Here is a 25,581-nt window from a genome sequence, read left to right on the forward strand (position 1 = left end):
ATGTTTTATTCCAGGCTTGAAACATTTAATTCATGATTGAATTTGGAAATGCAGAGAAAATATTTTACTTTATGTCTGATCTAGTCATCTTTATGAGTTTCACCTTCTGATGAAAGAGAAAATGTACTAAAATTGAATCTGATAATCTGATGTGGCCGATTGAACAGTCTCCTTTGGTCTTTGTTCTGTCTTAGATAAAAATGCTTGGTTGTTGAAGGCAGCCCCTCCCTCTCTTTTTCTCTGGGTATCTAGAGGGAGACTTGTAGCTTCTGCAACCTTGCATCTGCCCCATCAGAATCAGGGTTTCTGTTACTAGGAAATGTAGCACAGCTCACAGCTGTGAGTCCACAGCTCACATCATATTCCTTACACTATCAATGTGAAAAGAGCTATGTGGTTTGCCAGAACTTGGGCCACATTGTATGCAGCACCTTAATCAGAATGGTTAGAAACTACCCATTTAAGAATGTTGTGATTTACATTTGTGTTCACATATAACTTCAGCCATTCTTTCCCCATTTATAAACACTTGGGTTTGTAGGGACATCTGATGTTCACTGGCAGATGACATGCTGTGTACAGACTGTCACTGTTTTAGCCTCAATTCTCAAAGGCTTTCCTGAAAAAAATAAATCCCATTTCCAGTATATACATAATAGGGCCATCTGTCACTGTTTCTCAGTTGTTTAAAGTTACATTGTTTGAAGTCCTGCTTTTCTAAAAGTATACTTTTTTTTCCTTCCTGGAACCATTTCTGTTCCTCTGCTTTAGAATGAAAATAGTCTGAATGAGTATTTTAGCCCTTTCTGGAATGAGACTGAGCTTGCTGCAAGGCGTCTGTTTATCCAGTATCACATAAAGTTGCTGAGAGCTTTTGTCTTATTAATACCTCTCTTGAGAAAAGACTATGACTCTTTGTTGTTCTCTGTATGAAACCCACTTTTCTGCCCTGTGTAGTAGGCTTGAAAGATTTAATTCATGATTGCATTTGGAAATGCAGGGGAAATATTTCCTTTTATTTTATGGCTGATCGAGTCATGTTTATGAGTTTCAACTTCTGATGGCTGAGAAAATGTACTAAAATTGAATCTATTTCAAAGCATAGTCTGATGTGGCAAATGGAGCAGTCTCCTCTGATGTCTGTTCTGTCTTAGATAAAAATGCTTGGTTGTTGAAGACAGCCTCCCCTCCCTCTCTTTTTTCTCTGGGTATCTAGAAGGAGAGATGTGGCTTCTGCAGCCTTGCATTTCTGGGGAAAACACTGTGCTCATTCCTGCCAGCATCTTTATCCTGACTTTTAGGACCCCTGCTTGCTGGGTGATTTGTACCCCTTTTCTGTCTTGGATGTCTGGCACCTTGTGGGTCAGCACAGTGATTCTTAAGCCAGCCACCAGTGAACTCTGGCCCATTCTTGTGACTCAGGCCGTGTCCCACATTGATTTGACTTCACCTTGGCTTCCCCCTGCTCCTCTACTACCCATCTGCAGTCTTTCTGGGATGCTTGATTGTTCCTGGCTCATGTGATCTTGTCTACGTCCCTTGCTAGAGATCCCCCTCTCCCTGCTAGGATGGACCCTTTGGGAGGTGTCCCAGCCAGACTCACAGATACTTCTGTGTCTGGTCTGTACAAAGCAGAACCAAGGGCGGCCTTCTTTCCAGGGTACCATATAGGGAGTGGGACAAGAGCCCCCTGTGTCTTTCCCTTTACTCCTTACTCACTGAATGTACCTCCTCTTCTCAGGGCCAAAACCTGAACTGGGGAAATTGGTTTAGCCTCTTGACTCCCTGTCTTTCTCCTGCATATACTGTATCATATCCTCCTTTCAGCTAGCCCTGTGGCCCTGCTGTCATCACTGGAAGTGGGTTATCTTTTCTACTCTGGAGAAGAGCTAGATCAGGCCCTTGGTTAAAAGGAGGCAGGGAAGGGAGACAGAAATAAAAGCCATTTGGAACAATCCCTCCAGATAATAGTATGGCTAGCAAGGCTGTGTGTCTTGCTGAATAATCCTATTTTATAAACCAGAAATGGTTGTTCCTGTCTTTTTGTAGAATTTCTATAATCTCTTTTTTTAAGGCTGATAAACATGTCATGCCAAAAGGCAAAAGAGAAAATAGAAATAAATTTCAAAATAATATTTCATAATGTTTTCCTTAAGGTCTGCCAAAGTTTTTGTCTTCTTAAAGTTGACATCATCAAAGTCAGTCTCTGAGCTAGTAGGGTTTAGCAAGAATAGGGGATTTGGTAATCAGAAGACCTGTGTTCAAGCCATGGTTATGAGATCAGTGATAAGGATAAGCTGCCTTCATTGAGTAGAACCTTAGTTTCTTCATCTTTAAATGTGAGTATCTGCCTTACTCACAGAGTATATGTGAATGTACAGTGGGGTGATTACATGAAAGTATTTTGCCAGTGCAGTGTGATTTTATTAATACTGTTTCCTTGTCTCACAATACACTCATTTCCATTTATGTACTTCTGCTGCTGCTACCTACATTGTCCTTAAACTTTACATCATCAAAGTCAGTCTCTGAGCTTCCAGCTACCCACAACTGTACAACTCCTCTTACGTGCCCACAGGTCTGTTACAAGTACTGAGGGTTACACTGGGAACTCTTCTCCCAGTCCTTATTCTGCATATAGTCAACCAGTTTCCTATTTAGTGTCTAATATCTTGTTTTATTATTTTATTTTCTTCATTAGATTTGAAATGACTTGATGGCAAGGAATGTACTTCATATATGTTTTATATATTTGAGACATTTTCTGGTATTTTTTACAGTCCCAGAGCCTACCTTGGAGCTGAAAAAAAAAAAAAATAGACATTACCTGGTATTAGTATAAGCTATGAAATAGAAAGGATAATCCAATTATATTTTCTTTTTAATCCTTTTTTTTAAATATCTTATTCCTTTCTGATTCTGAAGAGGACCTAACTTCTGAATAACTTATACTAACTGAAATTATTCAGGACTTATAAACTAAAGAACATATATTTAATTTAAATACTGTATATCTAGATTTGACTGTTAGAAAATATTTTTAGGTTTTACAAATTTATCTTGGAACTATGAAGTGATTTTTTTTAACCACACCAAAATAGTCATGGCTCAAAGATTTAATGTTTTAATTTTTTTTAACAGTTGGTTTGTTTGACCCCATCTCTAATATATGTAACAATTTATTTTAGTGGCCACATTTATATTTACATAGCTCTTGGATCCTCTCAGGGCCTATATATCTTCAGTTTCTGTAATGAAGCAGATTTTTTTCTATATATTGCTAATAAATATTTATGAGGTTGCCATGTGGGAGAAACTAGTGATAATGAAAATGGTCTGTATTTAGAACCAATTGAGCACATTTACTCTCAAGGACCTGTGGTAGATGGCATGCTGAAGTAGATTAAATTAAGTCTGGACCTCTCAGTTAAGAGCATAGAACTTAAAAAGAATCAGCCCCACAGACCCTATCGCAGAAATAAAATTTCACATAAAAATTGTATAAATTCAGACAAAACTCTGCCTTTATTATGAATGTTACTTACTTTTTTTTTTTTACATTTTTAAAAGGTTAACTAAGTTACATATTTCTTTTGTTGAATTGATTTCCTTTTATAAGTTGTACTGTCTAAGTTACTGTAGTATTACCAGAGATCACTTGGAATGGCATCTTTCACTATATAATTCTTCAGCTTCTTTCTCATTCTGATTGCTAAAAGAAACAGAAAGCCATTTCTTTTGTAATTGAAAATTTCATTATCAATGGTATGAAGTGAATTTCCAAAATGGCTCATGTAAACAAAAAGTTCCATTTTAAGAAGCATTACTGTGTTCTTTGTTCTAGGCTACATTTTGGAACTATGGGCATTTCACTGCCTATGCTATTAGGCTTTTACTGTAACTGGATAATCAGTTGTGTTTTAAGGGTAGAAATAACTATGACCAAGTGTCCAGCTGATGAATGTGCCTCTATGATACATGTTCTGTTGCCACTTCCAAACCTCATTTTGTTAACTTACGCTTACTCTTCATTTTTTTCCTAAACCACTTCTCTAGAGAACTTTGTTAACTTAATTTAAAACAATAGGTTTCTTGGAGTCCCATTGATGATTCTGTGGTTACTAAAGTAGATTGAGATTAGCAGAGACCAGAAGGATGCTTCTGATGTTGCCATTACTTAGATTCCAGGGAATATTTGAGATCAGTGCATTTAAGTCCATCAGATAGCACTAAGAAGAACTGCAGTTTTATGTTAAGCATTCTCTTAGATGTATAACATTCATTATTACCTTTCAGCTTCTAGGCAAGTGTTTGAAATGGGTACTACTATTCCTGTTTTACATATGATGCAAGTAAATCTTAGGGGACTTAATAACTTGCTGTAGCCAACAGTTAGTAGCAGAGTGGGGATTTGAGGGTCTGGTATTTTTGCCTTTGAAGTTCATGCTCTCTAAGCTGAGTTTGTAAGGAAAATGCTTCTATGCAGCCATCTGAATGTTCTGTTCACTCTTCTCTGTTGCCTTCCTGATAGACTCCCAGTTTTTTGGCATGGTGTATCTTTGTAGGAATTTTATTGCAGTGCAGCCATTCATGACTCTCTGTATGCATTGCATACTACATCCATGCTTAATCACTTGAATTCTCTCACAGTATGCCTTCTTCTACCTTATACTCCCCATATCACTGCTCTCTACATAAAACCACACAAATACAAATCAAAGAGATGAAACAAACAGGATAAACTCAGTCTTGTTTATGGTAATATAAACTGCTATTATATTGGAAAGTACCCAAACAGCCTTAATAGGTGAGTGAATACACAAACTGATAAGTCCATACAGTCAAATACTCACAGTAATCACAAGGAACAAGTCATTGGTACATGTAACAGTGTGGATGAATCTCAGATATATCATACTGAGTGAAAGAAGCTAGAGTCAAATGATTTCATACTTCTATTTATGTGAAACATTAGAACAAGCGTAGCTAATCTACAGTGTTAGAAATCAGGTTGCCTGTGGGAGAGGGCTGGGTATTGATGGCAAAGAGGCATAAGAGAACTTTCTTGGGGGATGAAAATGTTTTTTATCTTGTTTTAGGTGCTGGTTACAGGATGCTGTCAAAACTTTTTGAACTGGAAACTTAAAATTTACTTATTTTATCTTACTCGTACCTTGATTTTTAAAAAAAACAACATAAAAATCAAGCTAAGCTCCTTTTGCATAGTTCTGTCATAGTACTTACCATGCAGCTTTGCACATTCTGGCTTCCTAGTCTGTCTCCCTTTGGACTAAGACAGGATGACTCATCATACTTCTTTGTAATGCCAGTGCTTACCATTTGCCTGGTGCCTAGTGGGTTCTCAGGAGATGCTTGCTGACTGAAAGGAATGCTACCTTTTTAAAAAGGCTGGCTTTTTTTTTTTTTTTAAAGAATAGTGTAGAAATACTGGAGACCCACTTGTGTGCTTGATACAGTCTTTAGAAGCATGGAAATCTAAGCTTCGTAAGAGTTGTAATTCAAGCCATTATTAATTTAGTTACAGAGATGCGTATGCAAAAAGTATAGACTGAGTTTGTCTATTTTTAGTGATTTGCTTTGAGCTTTTCTAGTCAGGTGTCAGATGATGCCTTAAGTTTAAAATTCCATGATTTCCCTATTCTACCCTCCTCTCTGCTCTTTTATTTTGGAATAATTTTGGCCTGTAGTAGATTCCTGAGTCACACCTGTGGCTTTAGGAGTCTTGAAAGTACTTTATTATGGAAATAAATTTTAGTTTCTAAGTTTAATCTCATAGTTAGACAGAAGCTGCAGAATGCTCACTTGGTCTATAGGTAATGGGCCACATGGTGGTTCCCTATTCTCTGAGGGAACCCAGTGGGTTATTATCTCTTAGGAAAAATTGCATAGCATTTTAAATGGCTGCCTGAATCTGGGACTTCAGCATTGACCCCATATGTTCAAAATGACACCAGTAGTAGAGTCATATATTTAAAAAAGTATTATACAAATTGAGAGCTTCTCAAAACAAAAATATCACAAGAATGACTGCTGTAAAAAAAATGTAGATATCTTTGAAGAAAAATTGGAAGAAAAAAGATGAAAATACAAATTACTGATAATCTTATCACCTACATTTAATTACTAATATTATATTGGCATATTTCCTTATAATCTTTTTTCCTCAGCATTTCCAAGCATTTTTTCCCTGTTTGTGATGTCTGTTTAATCAATGCACAATTTTTTTTTTTTTGTGGCTCTGTCATAACTGACTTGATAATTTCTCTATTCTTGGATGTTTAGGTTATTTGATGTTTTTCTGATAGCTAATAATAGCTGAAAATATTGGCTATTAACAGGCATGACTTGTATTTAATGTTAAAATAAATATTTTCTTGTTTTAATCTTCATCTGAAGTTTGGATGTTTTTAGATTTCAGAGCCTGAAGCATTGAGGGTTAAGAGTATGGATTCTGGAACTAACTGCCTGGGTTTAAATTCCAGGTTCTGCACTTATTTTCTGACCTTGAACAAATTACTTAACTTCTCGATGCTTCTTCTTTTAGTCTGTTACAAAGGAATAATAACCATCTGCTGTTGTGAAAAATGTGAATGCTTGGGACAGGGTCTGTCATATTGTAAGTGCCATATAAATATGAGACATTGTATTCATAGAACACAAAACATTATGAACACTTTTAAAGCTTTTGCTCAGCACTGCCAAATTCTGGAAAGGTTTTACCAGTGGAGTCTTCCATCAGTGCTATCTCAGGGTGACTATTTTTCTCACACAGAATTAGCTGTTAGCAAAACATCCTCAGTATGTGTCTGTTGTTATTGGCATATCATCATTCAGTCTTTCTTCTTCTTTTTTTTTTTTTTTTTGTTTCACTGTATAGAAAAGTCTTCTGCCAGACAGTCTTTCTTTTTTACTCTGCTAGCCCTGATTTTTGTTAGATAATTTATCTACTCATTAACAAAAGTGTAGAAACAAAGAACAGTGCATTTCCTCTCCTTTTGCACCTTTTCTTTCTTTCTTTTTTGTCTTGGGGACTAGAAGATGACCATGGTACTTTCTTATGAAGATAGATAGGAGGGGCTGTGGAATTTCAAAGTCTGAGACCACTGTTCTCATGGTAGATAATAAAGAAGCATAGAGTATTTTTAAAATGTCTATAAGGAGATCTGAGAAGAGTGTCCACTTCTTCAAAGTTTGCCTTTGGTTTCCAGGAAAAGCAAGTGGACAAGGCAAGAGTTTGCTAGAAAGTTGAGGTATGGAGATGGTCAACCCAAGCTGATATTTTCTCGTGGGCTAACCTGGGGGAAGTTCCTTTCTCTTCTGACTACAACCAGAGCTACTTTATCTCTGTCTGTTTTACATGTTGTGTTTTGGATAATTCACTGGGAGAATGAGTCCCTATCAAAAACAGGTTTGAAAATCTTTTCCCCAAGAGGAAATAGGCCTCATAGAGAAGCCTGCGGACACTCCAGACACTTAACATTTAATGCGTGCTTTTCCTCTTGCTCATCTGTGCTCCTGGGTGTGGCTGCAGCGAGAGGGGTGCAGTGATGGAGGTGGTAGTAGCAGAGCCCTTCGGGGATGGTGTTGGGTTACCTGGAGTGTGGTTCCTAAAGCCCACTGTGGCATGCATGGTGATCCTGTAACTAAAGCAGTTGTCTCCACCAGCTGTAAACTACACTTAAATAAGAAACTTTAAGTGGGAGGCCATGTAATTATGAACTAACCCAGAATGAAAATTTTTTTCCAGTGGTTCAGGACAGTTGTCTTACAGTTGTCTTTGGTGTTCCCCACCCGTTTATTCCTGCTGCTGACTCACTCTGTGACTGGCCCTGTTCTATTACAGGAGTGAAAAGTGTTATGCATGTGAATCATACCTGTGATTTCCATTGCCTTAAAAAGTGTGGCCTCGCAACCTGAGAAAATGCTTTTAAACTCCCTGGTCAAATTAAAGAGACCAGTCATATGAAAGTAGTTACTAAAAATTCTAGATCACCCTTCTTCATGAAAAATGGAACTTCTTATATTAGTATTAGGCCATGTATTGAGGTATATCTGATTTTATTCCTTAGGCCATATTCATGGTAGCAGTCAATACTTACCAAGAAAGACTCTGATTATATTCAGGGTAAACAGAATTAGAGCATTCCACTGTGTAGTAATGTATAGTGTCAGAGGAAGACAAGAGCTCTCAAGCTCTTATTTTTTTATTTTTTGAGACAGAGTCCTGGCTCTGTCACCCAGGCTGGCATGCAGTATCACCCAGGCTAGAGCACAGTGGCCTGATCTTGGCTCACTGCTCTCTGCAACCTCTGCCTCCTGGGTTCAAGCGATTCTCCTGCCTTAGTCTCCCACATAGCTGGGACTACAGGTGCACGCCACCACGCCTGGCTAATTTTTTGTATTTTTGATAGACACGGGGTTCACATGTTGGCCAGGCTGGCCTCAAAGTCCTGACCTGAAATGATCTGCCCGCCTTAGCTTCCCAAAGTGCTGGGATTACAGGCGTGAGCCACTGTGCCTGGCCCAAGCTCTTATTTTGACCTTGATTGATTTATACTATCACCTTGAGAAGAATGAAAATTTCTCTGTACCTTTTTAAATTTACAATATGCAGTTTATTTAGTGAAGGGCTTGATTCCTTAACAGCCAAGGACATTTTATTTTGGTTTTTCTTTTTCTAGAATTGATGTAGTAAGAAATCACATCTGTTTATCTTATGTCCTGTTCTAGATCCTTCATGTTGGATACTGTATGTGTTTGATTCACCCTTACCTTTTAATTCTGTGTAGCGGAAAGGCTATTAGAATATCTGGGCCAAATTCCGGATCCATTGTTTCCTTGCATACAGAAACCTTGGTCTAGGTTATATTCTTTGAAATTTAGTTTAAAAAAATCAGTAAGAGGATGATGATCCATACATAAAGCAGTAAGAGTGTTGTGAGATGATGTGAAATTCTGTAGTGCATAGTGTTATGACTTTGATGTTTATTGCAGGTACTTGATATGAATTTGCTGATTTAATTAAAGTGACTAGGAAGCCAGTATATGTCTTGAGTGCCTACTACATTATCTTAATTATAACATATTATCACATTTGGTGCTTATAACAATACTGTGTGAATATGATTCCATTTTATAGATGAGAAAACTTGACTTGCACAGAAGTTAAATCATTTTCCCAATTGCTAGCCAGTGTTGATGCTCATATTTGAACTCAGGGTTATACAGATTCCTTGCCTACTACTGATTCTTAAGTCTTGTTTTTTGTTCTTACCATAGCTGCCTACCAAAGTCTACCAAATACAGTCTAGTGAAACCATATACAGGGTATGCAACCATATACAACCATAGCCATATATGCAACCATATACAGGAATATATTTTTGTTAATATTTTGAAGTCTAAAGTCACCTACTTATTTAATGAACTTATGTAGGCATATGTTGTCCAGGTAGGCTATTGGTTGGGACAGAAAATAGCATAAAGGTAAGAAGAAAAAGGATTCTCTCAGAAACAGTAAGTCATAAAATTTCAAAGAAACCTGAAAAACTTTATGTGTTCCCTGTAATTTGCTGATTATATTTTTTATCTGAGTTATTAGAGGTCCTGTTTTGATAATTTTTGAAGGTATCTTGTATGAATTTGATTTTTAAGGTGAACTGTTCTTTTTTTCTTACATGTATGTAGTAGTTTTAATTATAAAACTTTTCAGAACTGAAGATTTTAAATCCCAAAATTACTTAAGGTCTTCATCATATAATGGATTTACCTTACATATAAATAATATAGAAATGATGCTTATTTAATTTATTTTCATCAAGTTACATATCTGTATGCTTTGTGGAATATTCTTATTTAGATCTCTGGATCTAGAAAGAAAGGCTGATAGTTTTCTTAAAGTTAGCATGTTACAGATTAAGAGTCGCAGACACTGTCTGTCCTTCAACAGTGACTCAGGTCAGAAGTTAGATTATATATAATGCTTAAATGTTGTAGCAGTATAACTATAATTAGAAGTCTCTATGCTCATATGTTTTTAGGATGCTCAGGTTGAAGAAGGTAGATTCTAGGAGTTTTATATTCAATTCTTAGCCAATTGTGAGACTAGATACCAGTAAATTCCTTGTCAGAGCAGAACCTGGTCCTCTAGATCCCAGCCAACAACACTGTTGAACCTCAGCTGCTCAGGGACTGCACTGACAGGAAGGCAGGGATCTGATGGTTGGGAGAGCAGGTAGTGGCTGAGGAGGAGACACACAGCAAAGCATAGCTTTTGTATAGAGAGATTTATAGCATCTGTAGTTTTACATCTCAGCTTACCTCGAAGTTTCTACCATTCTGCTCTTGTCTTATGTCTGGATTCATGACAAATGCCAACAAAACCATTTGTTTTGTTCTGTGGCAATTAAACTTTGAACAAATAGACTCTTCATGCAGTATAATTTCTGACTATATTCTCAGTAACTGATTCTCCTTTCAGAGACTCCCTGTGGCCTCACTATTTTATATCTCAGATTGGGCAGCCATCCTCTGAAAAAGGTGTCACCAGTTATACCTACACCTGTGCTCCTCAACTCTCACCCCGCCTCTTTTCTTCTCCCTTCTGCCTTTCCTCCTGCAGCCCCGAGCCTAAGAGCAAGTCCAGTCTCACCTGGAGTGCTTAACTCTGTCTTCACATCAGAATGGGGTACTCTGGTCTGTGTGTCAGAATTTTTTCTATATCTTCTGTAGAGTCCACCAGAATATGTAAAACATAAATGAGTAAAATAACTTGAAACACATTTTCCCCTCACAGTTATTATTAACAGTAATAAACAAATAAACCCTCTTTGTAACATGATCAGGCACTCAATCTAGAAACAGTTAGAATGAAATATGAAAGATACCATCTACCAACCCCTCTCCTTAGAGCTTCCTCTCTCTATTGATGAAACTGCTCTTCCTCATGATATACACTTTTTACATATAGTTATTATTTTTCATTTTTTCACTTATCTTGGAAACCTCTTTTATGTTACTATGTACATATTTTCCTTTATTAAAATTTTATAGGGTAAGTGAAAGGTGAGCTGTCATTCATTCATGTAGTCTCCTGATGACTGATATTTAAACTGTTTCAAATATTTTGCTATAGTCAGCATCTTTGTATGCTAATCATAAGCAAGTATTTGTTTCCTACAAGTAGAGTTATTGGTTCAGAAAGTATATGCATTTTAAGTTGTAATGGACACTACTAAATTGCCCTCAAAAAAGTGTTTGTGGCCGGGCATGGTGGCTCATGCCTCTTATCCTAGCACTTTGGGAAGCCAAGGCAAAAAGATTGTTTGAAGCCAGGAGTTGGAGACCAGTCTGGACAAAAAAGGGAGACCCTATCTCTAAGAAACATTTTAAAAATTAGCTGGGCATGGTGGGTTGAGCCTGTAGATCCAGCTACTTCGGAGGCTGAGGTGAGTGGATCACTTGAGCCCAGGAAGTTGAGTCTGCAGTGAGCTGTGATCATGCCGCTGTACTCTAGCTGGATGACAGAGTGAAACCCTGTCTGGCTGGGGAAAAAAAAGTCTATGTCATTTTACACATCCACGTTACAGTAGCTTGGGAGTACCCATTTCTCGGCATTCAGCATTATCGTTCTTACAAATTTATGCTGATAGGAAATCATTTTATCTGCATTTCCTGATTACAAAGATGCTTTAGTATTACTACATATTTATGTTGGCCATTTTCATTTCTTCTGTGAATTGTATGCTCTCATCATTTGGAATTTAGGAGGAGCTGTTCTTTTTTCCTACTAATTAAGAGAAGTTACTACTCTATTTGGATATTCTGGATGTATATTATATATATAACAGGTATTTTCTTCTAGTGAGTTTTTAAACTTTGTCTGTGTTGTCTGCTGTTATATTAGTGGTTTGTTAAATTTGATAGTTTTATTTGTTTAGTTTTTTTTTTTTGGTTCATAACTTGTTTTGAAATATTCTTCCCACCAAACTATTTAAAAATCATTTTTTTTCTATATTTTAAATGGTTTTGTTTTAAAAATTGTCTTATTTCTAATAATATATAATTTCTTCATGTACTGCCAGGTAGTGTAAATTCAAAGATTTTACTGCAGCTGTATGTTGTACTTGTTATTTCCACACTTCTCTGGAAATGTGCAAGAAGAAAGCTTTTCGCAAGCAGCACATTGCAATATTTCTTTGTACATGCAGCAGCATGAGAATTTTCCGTTGCCAGAACAGAGGCAGACAATATTTATTATCGTGAGATCAACTGTAAGCCTTAGGTATATGGGATTTTGCAGTTGTGGCTAAGCTAAGAAATTACTGGGAAATAACAGCATTCGTATACTTTCACCCATGGAGTCCTAAAGTATTTTGCAGACTTTTTCTTAATGATGAATAATTTCATGTGATATCGTTGGTAGAATTTTCCTGCTAAGAATCTTCCTTTAACAAAAGTAGGGTGGAGGGGTGAGTGGATGGGGAGTGAGCCCCACTCACTCTGGCTAAGGCTCAGAGTTATTAAATAGCTTCCTCTAAGTTTGTCCTCACACAGATGTGTCACAGACTAGTGGATGAAAGTTGGATTGATTAGAACATGAACTTCAGTTGTAGGTCTATAAAATAGAAATAAACCATAATGATGTTTCTATGGGGAATGAATATTTGGTAAGATTTTTCAACTAAAATGGCAGTGGGAACTTTGTCCTGTTACCCATTTCAATATGTGGCAGCTACAACTTCCAGTCACCAAGTAATGTTGGCTGAGATTTCTGTGGTCGAAGGTCAAGTCAGGTAGGCAAGGGAGGTGTCATTCACTAGAGTGAGGCAGTGCTGTCAGCTGATGATTGGGTGCGAGTTGATAGATCACAGGTGGTTTGAGATGGGATTCTACAGGGGATTGGGTGGTGATGTGCAGCATCTTTGATTTGTTCTCAGCCAGCTCCCTTTTTACCAGCTCTGCATTGTTCTTCAGGAACTGATCTTTTCAATGATCCCAACTATTCCTTCCTTCTTTCTTCTGTAATACCAACAATTTTACAGCTGTTCACTTGCAACATTTTTACTTTATTGTACCACAGAGCTCTTTCTAAGTAGTGGTGGGGAAACTGATGTCTTTTCTTCTCCCTCCATGTTATTTCTACACAGCTTCAACACTTCATGTTTATGTTTTTATTTTTATTTTTTCAGATAGAGCCTTTTGCAAAGTATTTCTCCATCTTTTAAAATTTACATCTGATTCTTAAACTCAGAAATCTCATCCCTGCCTTAAATTCTGATGTAACGTCTTGGTAAAGCATTGCCGCTCCCCTCCCTCCACTCTTTAGAATCATTAAGCTATGGAAGGTAAATTTCATCTTCTGTGGATTCCCACCATTGACAATTGGGCCAAGCCTTACTTTTAACTTTTTTTTTTTTGTTTGTTTAACTCTTTTTTTTTAAAGTTAGAATTTTATTTTCCAAGTATAAAATTATAATGCGGAGTATGGTTTTACATGCTACATTCCCTGCTCTTGGTAGCTTTGTGATTCTGGGCAGGTTGTTTAACCTCTAAGTGCCTCAGTTTCTTCATCTGTAAATGGAGATAATCTCCATGGGTTGTTATGAGCATAACATATAGCATCTGTGTGTTATATGTGTGTGTAACTGAGAATAACACCTGGCAAATAATTGTTCTCTAAGTGTTTGCTTTCATTATTATAATCCTGGTTTCACTAAAATAGGCTCAGTCTTTCCTGTAGCAGAGGCAAGGACTCTAAAGGTAATTGGGAAAGGAGAAATAGGAAGAGAAGGGCTATTTAAGCAGATATTTTGAACTTCTCAGCAGGAGCTGGTACAATTTATTCATTTATGGTATATTTAGAATAGGGTTAGAAAATCATGTGAAGATATTTCAAAGCATCTTGGCAACTATTAATCCGGCAGTATTGTGGTGGTATGATTGAATGCTGGGTCTCTTTTGCTGAAATAAGTAGTGATCATTTTTGTTGGTTGTTTTGGAGTTAACTGTGGGTACAGTTTCTATTCAGGAAGGTCTATCGGTCTAATGTTTCATTCAAGCATAGGGAATGCCAAAGATCGTTGGCCTTTTGCTTGTTTAGAACAGGGATTCTCGGCCAGGCGCGGTGGCTCAAGCCTGTAATCCCAGCACTTTGGGAGGCTGAGGCGGGTGGATCACAAGGTCAAGAGATCGAGACCATCCCAGTTAACATGGTGAAACCCTGTCTCTACTAAAAATACAAAACATTAGCTGGGCATGGTGGTGCGTGCCTGTAATCCCAGCTACTCAGGAGGCTGAGGCAGGAGAATTGCCTGAACCCAGGAGGCGGAGGTTGCGGTGAGCCGAGATCGCGCCATTGCACTCCAGCCTGGGTAACAAGAGTGAAACTCCGTATCCAAAAAAAAACAACAACAACAAAAAAAACAGGGATTCTCATTTCTTGACTTTTCATGATTCATTTATTCATACCTAGAAGTGGAGTGCTCCTAAACTGGAGGCACCCTGCTTTTCCTGCATTATTAGATTAGGGGTCCTATTGTTTGAAGACATAAACGGTTTAGAATCACACTTAAGATCCCACTGTGGTTGTGGAATTTTAGGCTAGATTCTTAATCTCTACAACTTTGATTTTCACAACTTTGAAGTGAGGATAGTGCTACCCATCTCAGAATCGTTGTGAAATCCAAATGAAAATTTATCTATAAAGTATACATAAAGAAATGCCCAAGAGTGGGTTACTTCCAGAAGGATGTGTGCCGAGCCTACAAAAGTGATCCTTCCAAATCATGTTCCTAGCTGATGTATCAGGGATAAGTTAAACAAGTTAGGCTGGATTTTTTTTTTTAAATTGTGGGGGAATTCTGCCTGGGGTGTTAGAAGAGAGAATGTGATGAGTTAGTTCAGCTGTGAAATCTAACATCCTATTGGTTTGCCTCATTGCAAAACATAAAAGGGGTACTTAAACTCTCCTTTTAAAAGACTCCTTATGAACAGCTTTAAAATGAAAAGGAGAAATAGACAATTTAGTTTCTTTTTAGTAATAGCTGTATATATCCCCTGCAAAAATAACAGGAGTCTGGCTTTGCTAATGTTTGTTTAAAAGGAGGTGTCAACCAGTTTTCAGCTTGCAAGTAGGAGTGTTTAGTCAGTGTTTTCTTTTCTACATAGAAAGTTAACAGAACTCTGACACATCAGAGTTTGTACGGAGAGAGATTAGGGAAGTGCCGCACAGATTTCCTGCAGAATGATGGGACAGCTCCTGAAAAATGGTCAAGATTGGAACGCAAAGCTGGTGGGACTGATGTGCTGTATGGGTTAGTAGTATCACGTATAGTATCACTTTTATGTTTTCAGAACTGGGAAGGGAAAGTCGCACTACCTGCTTTGGTTTGCATGGCAATAGTTTAGCTGATTATGGGGCACCTTTGAAAAACCTGTACTGAAATCAAGACAACTTCTGAAGCTCCCTGGAGAGAACTCCCCCACATTGTTGTCCACAGAATATGTATTTATGTAATCTTAATACTTACTGTGTGTGTGGTACTCAGTGAGTTTAGCTTTGTTTGGATTTCACTGAAAACCAGTCAATATAGATTATAATAATCAGTGCTCTTTTTGCATTTATTTGCCCCCCTCACCGTTCTGTTATTCTTTGTCTTCAGCAATGGTACATATTTTTAGCTGTTACACTTTATAAGGGGGATATAAATATATTTTTTATTTAAAAGTTAATCTATAGGTGAAATAATTTTCAAATAGAGGATTGTTATAAAAGTTCGTTCAAAATTATCTTTCTGTTGGTTTTATAGAATTGTTTAAAATGACAGGAATGATTTTCCCTTTTTGTTGCCATAGCAACATTGCCCTAAATATAAATCTCAGTGTTAGACATCTCTAACTGAAACAAAATAAAGAACCATTATGAGACTTGTAATTGGAAAATTAGATGGTGTAATCTGGAATACTCCCTTTTGAAATAACTCCCTTTTGAAATAATGTGTATGGAAAGTAGTGTGATTTAGAAAGTCTTCCCAGACTTAAATTATTCTTTGACTCTAGGCTGCTCTCTTGAAGAAAGTCGAAGTCTTTAGAATTCCCATGAACTCTTTTCCCATTACTGTAGCATTGTGGAACCATCTCATGTTAAAGGGCTTACTTTCATATTTGAATGGGATTCATTTAAGTTGATCATGTTTTAAAAGAAAAGGTGTAGGCTGTTATTGTTTACAGCCTACACCTTTTCTTTTAAACCATGATCAATTCAGAAAGCAGTATCAGAATTTATGAATTATGTGTGTTATTTAGCTTTAGTCTTTGTATCTTATATACTTCAGTACAGATAAAAATTCCTAGATATTACCTCAGTAGTGCCTACCAAATACCATGTTATTGGCAGTGCTTTTGAGCCTCTAGCACAACAACAACAACAACAACAACAACAACAACAACAACAACACCTCATTGATCAAAAGAATCTTTGTATAGTTATATTATTTAAGTGAATTTATCCTCTGTACTTAGAGGTAAATTATTTGACTAAATCAGCTTTCTTAACCTACCGCTTGGGTAAGTAATTAGCCAATTTATCTGTAGAATCTGTGTTTTACTTTATGTTCCTTGAACTATAGGACCAGTTTTTATTCACTTAGAAAAAAAGAAATCTATTTTGTTAACCCTTTTGTACCCAAGAGGAAAAGAGTTTATATAATACACATAATATATTAAATTTATTTTGTGACTTGATATGGAGGCTCTCTTCTTGAATTACAAAAATTTTTAATGCATTATTAAAATTTTTTTTTCTTGAGGATTTAACATCAGGGCCTTGGTTGTTAATTAATGGGAATAACATGGGTATTACCTAGGAAGTAATTTTTTTTTGTTTACTCTGTTTTCTTTTTGCTGGATGCTTAGAAAAGCACTGCTGAAAATGTGATATGAGTGCTAGACTTTGGCACAGAACTTCCATTGTTTGCAATCACTTGTCCAAAGTTCACATCACATCACACAGCCAGATTCCCCAGCTCCCTGTCTGTGACTGAGATGTCGTCAGCACTTCCATTTGAAAATGACAGTGTCTTAGGGATAGTGGAAGCAACTCTGTAGGGAATCATAAGAGTTGGGTCCTAACCAAGGCTCTCTCAATTTAAATGATTAAGTCAGGGTTTCTTTTTGGTGGAGAAATTCACACATGGCTGGCTTCTGTCTTGCTGTGCTATTTGCTCTCCTTTAAGCTCTGCCTTACTTCTCTGGATGAAGTTGCTTCTTCTCTTTTGTGCTTGCATGCATGGTGAGTGCCATGTACTTCTCTCAGTTGGTGTGCTTATCACACTGCCTTCCTGTCAGGTGTCCTCTCCAGGTGATGAGTTTCAGAGACCAAAACCAGTGCTTTCTCTGCAGCCTATTACAGGACAGTGTTAACAGGGGTCCAGATCCAGACCCCAAGAAAGGGTTCTTGGATCTCATGCCAGAGAGAATCTGGGTGAGTCCATAGAGTAAAGTGAAAGCAAGTTTATTAAGAAAGTAGGTTGGGTGTGGTGGCTCATTCTTATAATCCCAGCACTTTGGGAGGCCAAGGCAGGAGGATCACCTGAGGTCAGGAGTTCAAGACCAGCCTGGCTAACATGGTGAAACCCTGTCTTTACTAAAAATAGAAAACTTAGCTGGATATGGTGACACACGCCTGTGATCCCAGCTACTTGGGAGACTGAGGCAGGAGAATTGCTTGAACCCGGGAGACGGAGGTTGCAGTGAGCCAAGAATAAAGAATGACTACTCCATCGACAGAGCAGCCCTGAGGGCTGCTGGTTGTTCATTTTTATGATTATTTCTTGATGATATGCTAAAGGGGTGGATTATTCATGCCTCCTCTTGTTAAACCATATAGGTCGACTTCCTGATGTTGCCATGGCATTTGTAAACTGTCATGGCACTGGGGGGAGTGTCTTAGTGAGGATGACCAGAGGTCACTCTCATCACCATCTTGGTTTTGGTGGGTTTTAGCCAGCTTCTTTACTGTACTCTGTTTTATTAGCAAGGTCTTTATGACGTATATCTTGTGCTGACCTCCTATCTCAACCTGTGACTTAGAAGGCCTTCACCGTCTGAGAATGCAGTGCAGTAGATCTCAGCCTCCTTTCTCCAGCTCCTATTCAAGATGGAGTTGCTGTGGTTCACACCCCTTTGTTACCAGTACCACTATGGTACTGGAGTCATTAAATGACTGGACAGGTGCTAGGATGAACAGTGAGTCAATGAGGGAAGTACAGAATCTGCACTTACCGTGAAGCAGGCTAGTACATTGTTTCTGTTTCCTTGTTCTTGCTTTACGTACAAATTGGTAATTTAGGTTCATTTGGAACTGTGTAGGAAGAGCAAGGTTGAAAGATATTTAAGACACCATTATTACTTTAAGAGATGTAGTTGAATATACTATTGTATGTATGTATACAAATAAATCCACATTGTTTTCCTGAGTTGGATTGTCTTTTCTGAAATAAAATTATTTCACACAATGGGCATCTGTTTGTTGAGTGCATAGAGGCATTGCAGCATAGAAGCACAATGGCATCTAGTACATGGTAGACAAAGATGAATGAGGTATAGATGATACCCCTAAGGGGCCAACAGGGGAATTAATAAATATTTTGTGGGTCATATTATTGGTTCACAATTATAATATCATTGCTTTTGACAGCAGTTATAAGCAAAGTGCCTGGGGGTTTTACATTTGGAATCAGGCAAATATAACAATTTTAGGGTCAGGCACAGTGGCTCACGCCTGTAATCCCAGCACTCTGGGAGGCCAAGGTGAGTGGATGGCACGAGCTCAGGTGTTCGAGACCAGCCTGGGCAACATAGGGGGAAATCCCATTTCTGCAAAAAATACAAAAATTTGTCTGGTGGGGTGACGTGCACCTGTAGTCCCAGCTCCTTGGGAGGCTGAGGTAGGAGGATCGTTTGAGCTTAGGGAGGTGGAGGTTGCAGTGAGCCACGATTGTGCCACTGCAGTCTAGCCTGGGCAACAGAGTGAGACTCTGTCTCAAACAAAACAAAACAAAGAAGAAAAAACAATTTTAGTATAAATTCTGAGCACTTATATTCAGAATTAGCAAACTTCTGTCTGGGAATACTTTCTGCAGCCCTTTCTTCAACATTTAAATACTCAGTGTTAAGAAGTAGATTAGAAGTTCAGGGCACTGAAAAGGCGTTATAGACAGAATCAAAAGATAGGCTGTATATAAGTACCTTTTATTTCTCCGTGACAGTGGTTGGAAATGGAAAAGGTTTCTTGGAGGTACTTTGGAGAAGAAGTGCTTATGAAATAAAAACTATGTTATATGCCCCCCGTTCTTACTGGCATTCAAGTAGGAGAACTCAAAGTGACAGTGCTGTCACCGAGTAGTTTTACAATGAGTTGAATCAGAACAATCCATTGTATCGCTTTACTAAAATTTCTTTATTTCCTTATCTTGGACATTTGTGTTTTTTCAGAATTTTTATTTTCCTATTGTAAACACTCTGATTTATATTCTCATAGTTACATTTTGCACATACTATCATTGTAACTTCAGCATGTATTTTAGAAGTAGATTTGCTGGGAAAGGTTGTAGATGCTTTGGGGGCTTTTTATGTATATCAACCAATTGTTGTCTAGCAGTGTTGTCCGGTGGAGCTTTGTTTTAGAGCAGCGCTGTCTGACAGAAATTTCTGTGATGATGGCATTATTCTATATCAAATTATTCTAAAACAGCGCTGTCCAGTAGAGCTTTGTTCTAGAGCAGTCCTGTCTGATAGAAATTTCCGTGATAATTGGAATGTTCTGTTTGTGTGCTTTTCAATATGTTAGCCGTTAGCGACATGTGACTGTCAAGCACTTGAATTGTGACTAGTGCAACAAAGAAATGGAATTGTTAATTTTATTTTGCTGTAATTAACTTTGGTTTAAACTTAAATAGGTATATGTGACTAGTGGATACAGTACTGAACAATGCAGGTCTAGAAAGTTTAAATTATATTTTCATTAGCAATATGTATGTCAATTTCCTGTGTCCTTTTCAACGTGAAATTAAAAAATAAAATCTTGGCAATTTGATAGGTGAGATAGCTTTACCTGCGTTATTTTATATTATTATTATTTGTTAGTGAGGTTGAGTACCTGTGTGCATTACATTTTTATTTTTAATTCATTCATTTATTTTTGAGACAAGGTCTTCCCGTGTCACCTAGGCTGGAGTACAGTGGCGCCATCATGGCTCACTGTAGCCTTGACCTCTTGGGCTCAAATGACCTGCTCACCCCAGCCTCTCAAGTAACTGGGACTATGTGTGCATGCCACCATGTCTGGCTAATTTTAGTATTTTTTTTGTAAATACAGATTTCTTCATCTTGCCCAGGCTAGTCTCCAGCTCCTGGGCTCAATCAGTCTGCCTGCATTGGCTTCCCAAAGTGCTGAGATTACAGGCATAAGCCACCACACCTGACCCTTGGACATTAATTTTTTAAAAATTGATTAACCGTCTGCTTTTGCCCACTTATGTGTTAAGATGTTAATCTTTTTCTTTCCTATTGCTGTTTTTTTTGTAATAACGTTAGTAACATTTGTCTCATGTTGTGCGTATTTTCCCCAGTTGATACATACTTTTGTTTACATTCAGATTATTCTAGAGAACATAAATATTTTTAATAAATAAGATGAACATTTTTAAAGAAATTTGTTATATTACAGTAGTTTATGGGGGTTAGGGATGAAGAATGAGAAAAAGAGGCAAAGAAAGAGACTGAGATATATCTTACCCCCAGGGAAAGGATGGAGAGCATCTGAGTTGTGGTGGGGGAGGAAGAAGACCACCAGGGAAGGAGAAAAAGGTAGACTTGGAGGCAGGAAGGAAATAAGAAAGTAAGAAATTGCTGTCTAGAGGTAGGGAGGAGGAAGGTAGTATAGTTTTGAATGCTAGCTCTAGGTGTTGGTTGGGTGATTATCATTCTCCTTTGAAATAATAACTTGATGAACCACAGCATTCCAATTGCTCTTTCTCCTTAAATCAGAAGAAAACTTCTTTTACTCTCCTTTGTACCGTCTGTAGTAACCAGGGCAGGATATTACTGTCCACAGTGAAGCTACGTTGGGGCATTTCTTTGTTATCATACAATACAATACAGGAATCCAGGAAAGAAATAGCATAGGCTGGGTGTGGTGGCTCACGCCTGTAATCCCAGCACTTTGGGAAACTGAGGTGGGCAGATCACCTGAGGTGAGGAGTTTGCGACCAGCCTTGCCAACATGGCAAAACCCTTATTAGCTGGGCATGGTGGTGCACACCTGTAGTCCCAGCTACTTGGGAGGCTGAGGCAGGAGAATCACTTGAGCCCAGGAGGCAGAGGCAGAGGTTGCAATGAGGCGGAGGTTGCAATGAGGCGGAGGTTGCAGTGAGCTGAGATCACACCACTGCACTCCAGCCTGGGTGACAGAGTGAGACTCTATATACATATAAAAAAAAAAACCATAGTGAGTCCACTGAATAATTAAGCAAAATAATTAATATTCAGCCAGAGTCTACTTGTTGAGACTTGATAGTATTTGCTGGGTAATCATGAACAAGTCTTTTATCCTTGTGAAGTCTTGGTTTCTTACTCTACAAAATGGGAGTAACACTTCCTACCCTCCCTCTTATGGCTATGAAGAGCAAATGAAGTGTACATGTATTAAAGTGCTTTGGGAAATTCAGTGCAAGGACAACTTCATGGTGGTGGTGGTGGTGGTGATGAGGGGTTATGGTACAGAGGGGCAGAGGGCATCTGTTTAATGGAGGAATATTGGTAAGTGCAGTACTGGGAAGAGACCAACCTGACAAACAGCTCTTTAACACTTTCTTACAGATAGTAGAAATTTAACAAGAAATGTTGAGTGCACTGAACCGTATCTTTTAAACATCTCATTTTTGTTTATATTCATGATCACAAAGTTAACTATTCACATATTTTACCGAATTTATCTTCATATATATTTTTTTCTTCTAGATGAACGGGACAAAGTTCAGAAGAAAACATTTACAAAATGGATAAATCAGCATCTCATGAAGGTCAGTTTTTATTTCTTTCACTTCTTGGAATTGTTCTGAATACTGCAGTTTATTTTGCAGTAATTGATTGTATAGTTCTGAAGCACAGCTTTTGCATATCAGCTTGCAAGTTTAAATTCTAGAGCATAAAAGGCATCTATAATTATTTGGTGTGTGGATTGTGGGTAATGATGGAGGTGAAGATATCTATGCAGTGATTACAGTGCATTCTGTGACATTAGTAAAGCCTGTTATTATTGAAATCTATAAAATCTCAGCAGTTTCAGAAATCTGTAAATATTTATATGTTAGTGCATGGAAAAGCTGCATTTCTTAGTAAGATGTTTTTTCTCTCTTAAGATTCAAACCAAGTTCTGGCATCAGATTTATGTGGATGGCAGAAGGTTAGATGAGAGTAAAGATATTGTAGGGACAGAAGTCTAGACTAACTTTACTTCTTATATTTAATTTAATCCAGTGATTGGTGCTTATGTCTAACTTTGTCTGTGAAGCAGTTAGTGGTTGTGGCTCTTAAATTAATATTTGTGTACCATGGGTAATTTTGAGAATGTAAACTATCCAGAAAATAGAGACACAAAATTTGCATATAATTTCATGGAGTTATTGGACCTCATTGAAACTCTTCTGTAAATCTTGGGTTAGGAACCCTTAGAATTTCACTGTTAACTATTGGTCACTTCCCCTCTCTCCTGCCTTTTATGGAGAGCTCTAAAGTTGAAATAGGTCATATTTCTATTTGAAGTTTTCTCACACGGGAAGATTATTTTATTAATATTATTACTTTTTTCTTTAAAAAATTTTTTTTTACTTGTAGTTGTTAAGGAATATTATTACTTAAAAAAATTTTTGTTTGTTTGTTTTTTTATAGAAATAGGGTTTCACCATGTTGGTCAGGCTGGTCTCAAACTCCTGACCTCAGGTAATCCACTTGCCTCAGCTTCCCAAAAATGCTAGGGTTACAGGTGTGAGCAACCGCACCTGGCCCAAAACATTATTTTAAATGTGGTTAGATTCTTAAGCTAGCCAACAAATTTTATTTAAACCATTACATAGCTTGAGAGTGGTACCAATATTGTAAATAGTGTCTAATCATCTTCTATAAAAGTGGTTTTAATTTCAGGGGCCTATCAGAATTACCTTAGAGGTGTGTCAGTCCTGTCTGTCTCACCACTTGACAGAACCTTTTTCTCAAATTCTGGTAATATCCCTCAAGGAGGGCACATCACCCACTCCCTGTTTGAGAATCACAAGCGATGAAAGGTTGAGATTCTCTGCTTTGTGAGGAAATACAGTGTGAATTCTGGTGCAGCATGTGGCAGTTCATCTGTCTGCTCCCAGGCTTTTCTTTCATCCTGTACGTACTGCCTGGGAGAGGGTCTCTTCCCTACAGGCTAGGACAGAGGTGGATTGGGGTCAAGTTTGAGGTGTGGACCTTTGGAGCTGAAGACTCCAGTGGGATTTTCCTGTCTCTGAGGTGGCTTTAAGGGAAACGAGCTCTTTGAAGAGGTGCCCCTTGGGTGCTGCTGGCCTAAGCAGTATTTGCAGCTGTGGAGCTCTGGGGTGGGCCTGTGAAGGGAAGCAAAGAGGGTTGCCTCATATCTTCTGTAGTTACTAAAGTTCCAGGTTGGTAATTAAGTCACAGATGCTGGCAGTGGGCACCAACGAAAAGTAGAAACACAAATGAAAATGACTCATGGGAACCCTAGCTCTGGCACTCGACATTTTTGGGGGCCTACTGTGTGCCAAGCATGCTGCACTTGGCCTTTCATTTTATGAATGGTTCATAAATTAGATGATAGAGTATAAAGGGACTGCCTTTGCGAAATGTGTCAGAATACTAGTTGAGCTGTTCGAGGACAGAGGCTGTATTACTTATTCCGAGGGCCCGTCATAATGCCTGGCGAGGATTTTCTTGCTATGTGTGATATACATTGCTTACATTAAATTGTTGAGTCCCTCCCACAACCCTTCAGGGAGGCCTAATTTAGTGATTAAACATAAACAGTCTTTAAAGTCACACAGCAAGTGATCAAATCCTGATTTTCCTGGAATATGTACCCCCCCTTTTTTTTTTTTGGCAAAATGACAGCTCTCCAAGATAATAAGACTTAATTCTGCTGCAACATACTAAGAATTGGGAAAATAAGTATTTTAGTCACAGTAACCAATAGATAGATATAAGCCAGTCTAACTGCTTAGGGCTGTAATCAAGTTAGTTTATTTCCTGAAGTCTATTATGGGTCAGAATTTAAAATTAGCTCTTATTAGATGAGGAGCCACTTCAGGGAGGGGGAAAGCTGGACAATGTGGTCTTGGCTAACTCACACTGCCAGTTAACTGCTTCAGTTCTGGTTCTGTTTTGTTTTAGCGTCAGCTCAAGGTGAGATTTTCGTTTAATCCTGAGTTGTGCACTGAAATTTCTAATAGAGAGCTCAGGTGGTTCAGAACATAGCTTCTTATCTTTCTTTTTTTTTTATGTCTAGAAGTTACAGCATTAACCTCAAGTGAAGAAAAATGATTAAATATCCCAAAACTTTTTGGGGTATCAGGCCGCTAAGGTTCATGTTGTTATTTGTTAATCAGAAAAAAATTCAGTTTTCATGTGAGCTTTTCTATTTTGGACCTAAAATTGATGAAAGGAATGTTGCACTAGGCAGTCAGCTTCATTTTGTCTCACTAAGAGGATTCTTGAACATTTTTGTTTTGGATGGCCGTTTGGTCATAATGCAATTAGTGGGAAATGTAAATTTATGAATTTTGGATAAAACATCTTAATATTAGGAAAATATTTCTTCTGTATTGGTTTTCTTATATTCTTTAGTTGGAAATTGAATATATTCAGGGTGAAGCAGGGAAAGGTGAGCAGTAAGTCCTATATCTTTCTTGCTGTACCACATGCCTTTCCACATAATGATAAATATGTTACTTGAAGAGCTTTTAGTAAAATGAGATCATGTTATATAAATGTTAAGGGAAAGGATGACCGTGAAAAAATAAGTTGACAAAAAAAAGGACTTATTGATGAATAAGGAGAGAAGAAATGGGAGTAGGATCATTCAGATTCAATCTGAATAGTTCTATGTGTATTTTTTATTTTGTCTTTTTAAACGGTAGGTGTAAGTAATCTTTAAATCACAGGGCAGAGAAGGGAGAGAAAGGGAGATTCGGAGATGTGCATTGGATGGCCCTGAAGGAGTCCAGGGTCTGGAGACCCTTTGTTCTTAACCTTGGCTTTGTATACTGTAATAAGTTGCCCAGAGTGCTGACTCAGGCTAGCGATGTGTTCTCTATCTTTTAAATAATTCTTAAAAGTTTTGCCTTTTCTGAATTTTTATTTTATTTGTTAATTTAAATTTAATATCATTCACTTATTTCCCTTTGTGTTTTTTTCACCCCTGTTGTGACTCCAATAACTATTCTTGTTTGTTCTGCTCCTTTGTACGGTAAGGTGCTTGAGAGGTTAGTCCCCAGATAGGCC

At 37.8% G+C, this 25,581-nt stretch overlaps 1 protein-coding gene across 27 annotated transcripts in view; it reads left to right on the forward strand.

The window, feature by feature from the left end:
• The window catches only part of DST (dystonin), a 498,104-nt gene that overhangs the window by 195,941 nt on the left and 276,582 nt on the right, over positions 1-25,581 (forward strand). For all 27 annotated transcript variants that reach the window (XM_074398159.1, XM_074398165.1, XM_074398139.1 and 24 more), the window contains one exon: positions 22,042-22,103. In XM_074398159.1, coding sequence (XP_074254260.1) covers positions 22,042-22,103 — 62 coding nt within the window. The remainder of the gene's footprint in view (positions 1-22,041; positions 22,104-25,581) is intronic.

Source organism: Saimiri boliviensis, chromosome 4 (assembly GCF_048565385.1).
Source record: "Saimiri boliviensis isolate mSaiBol1 chromosome 4, mSaiBol1.pri, whole genome shotgun sequence".
NCBI classification, from domain to species: Eukaryota; Metazoa; Chordata; class Mammalia; order Primates; family Cebidae; genus Saimiri; species Saimiri boliviensis.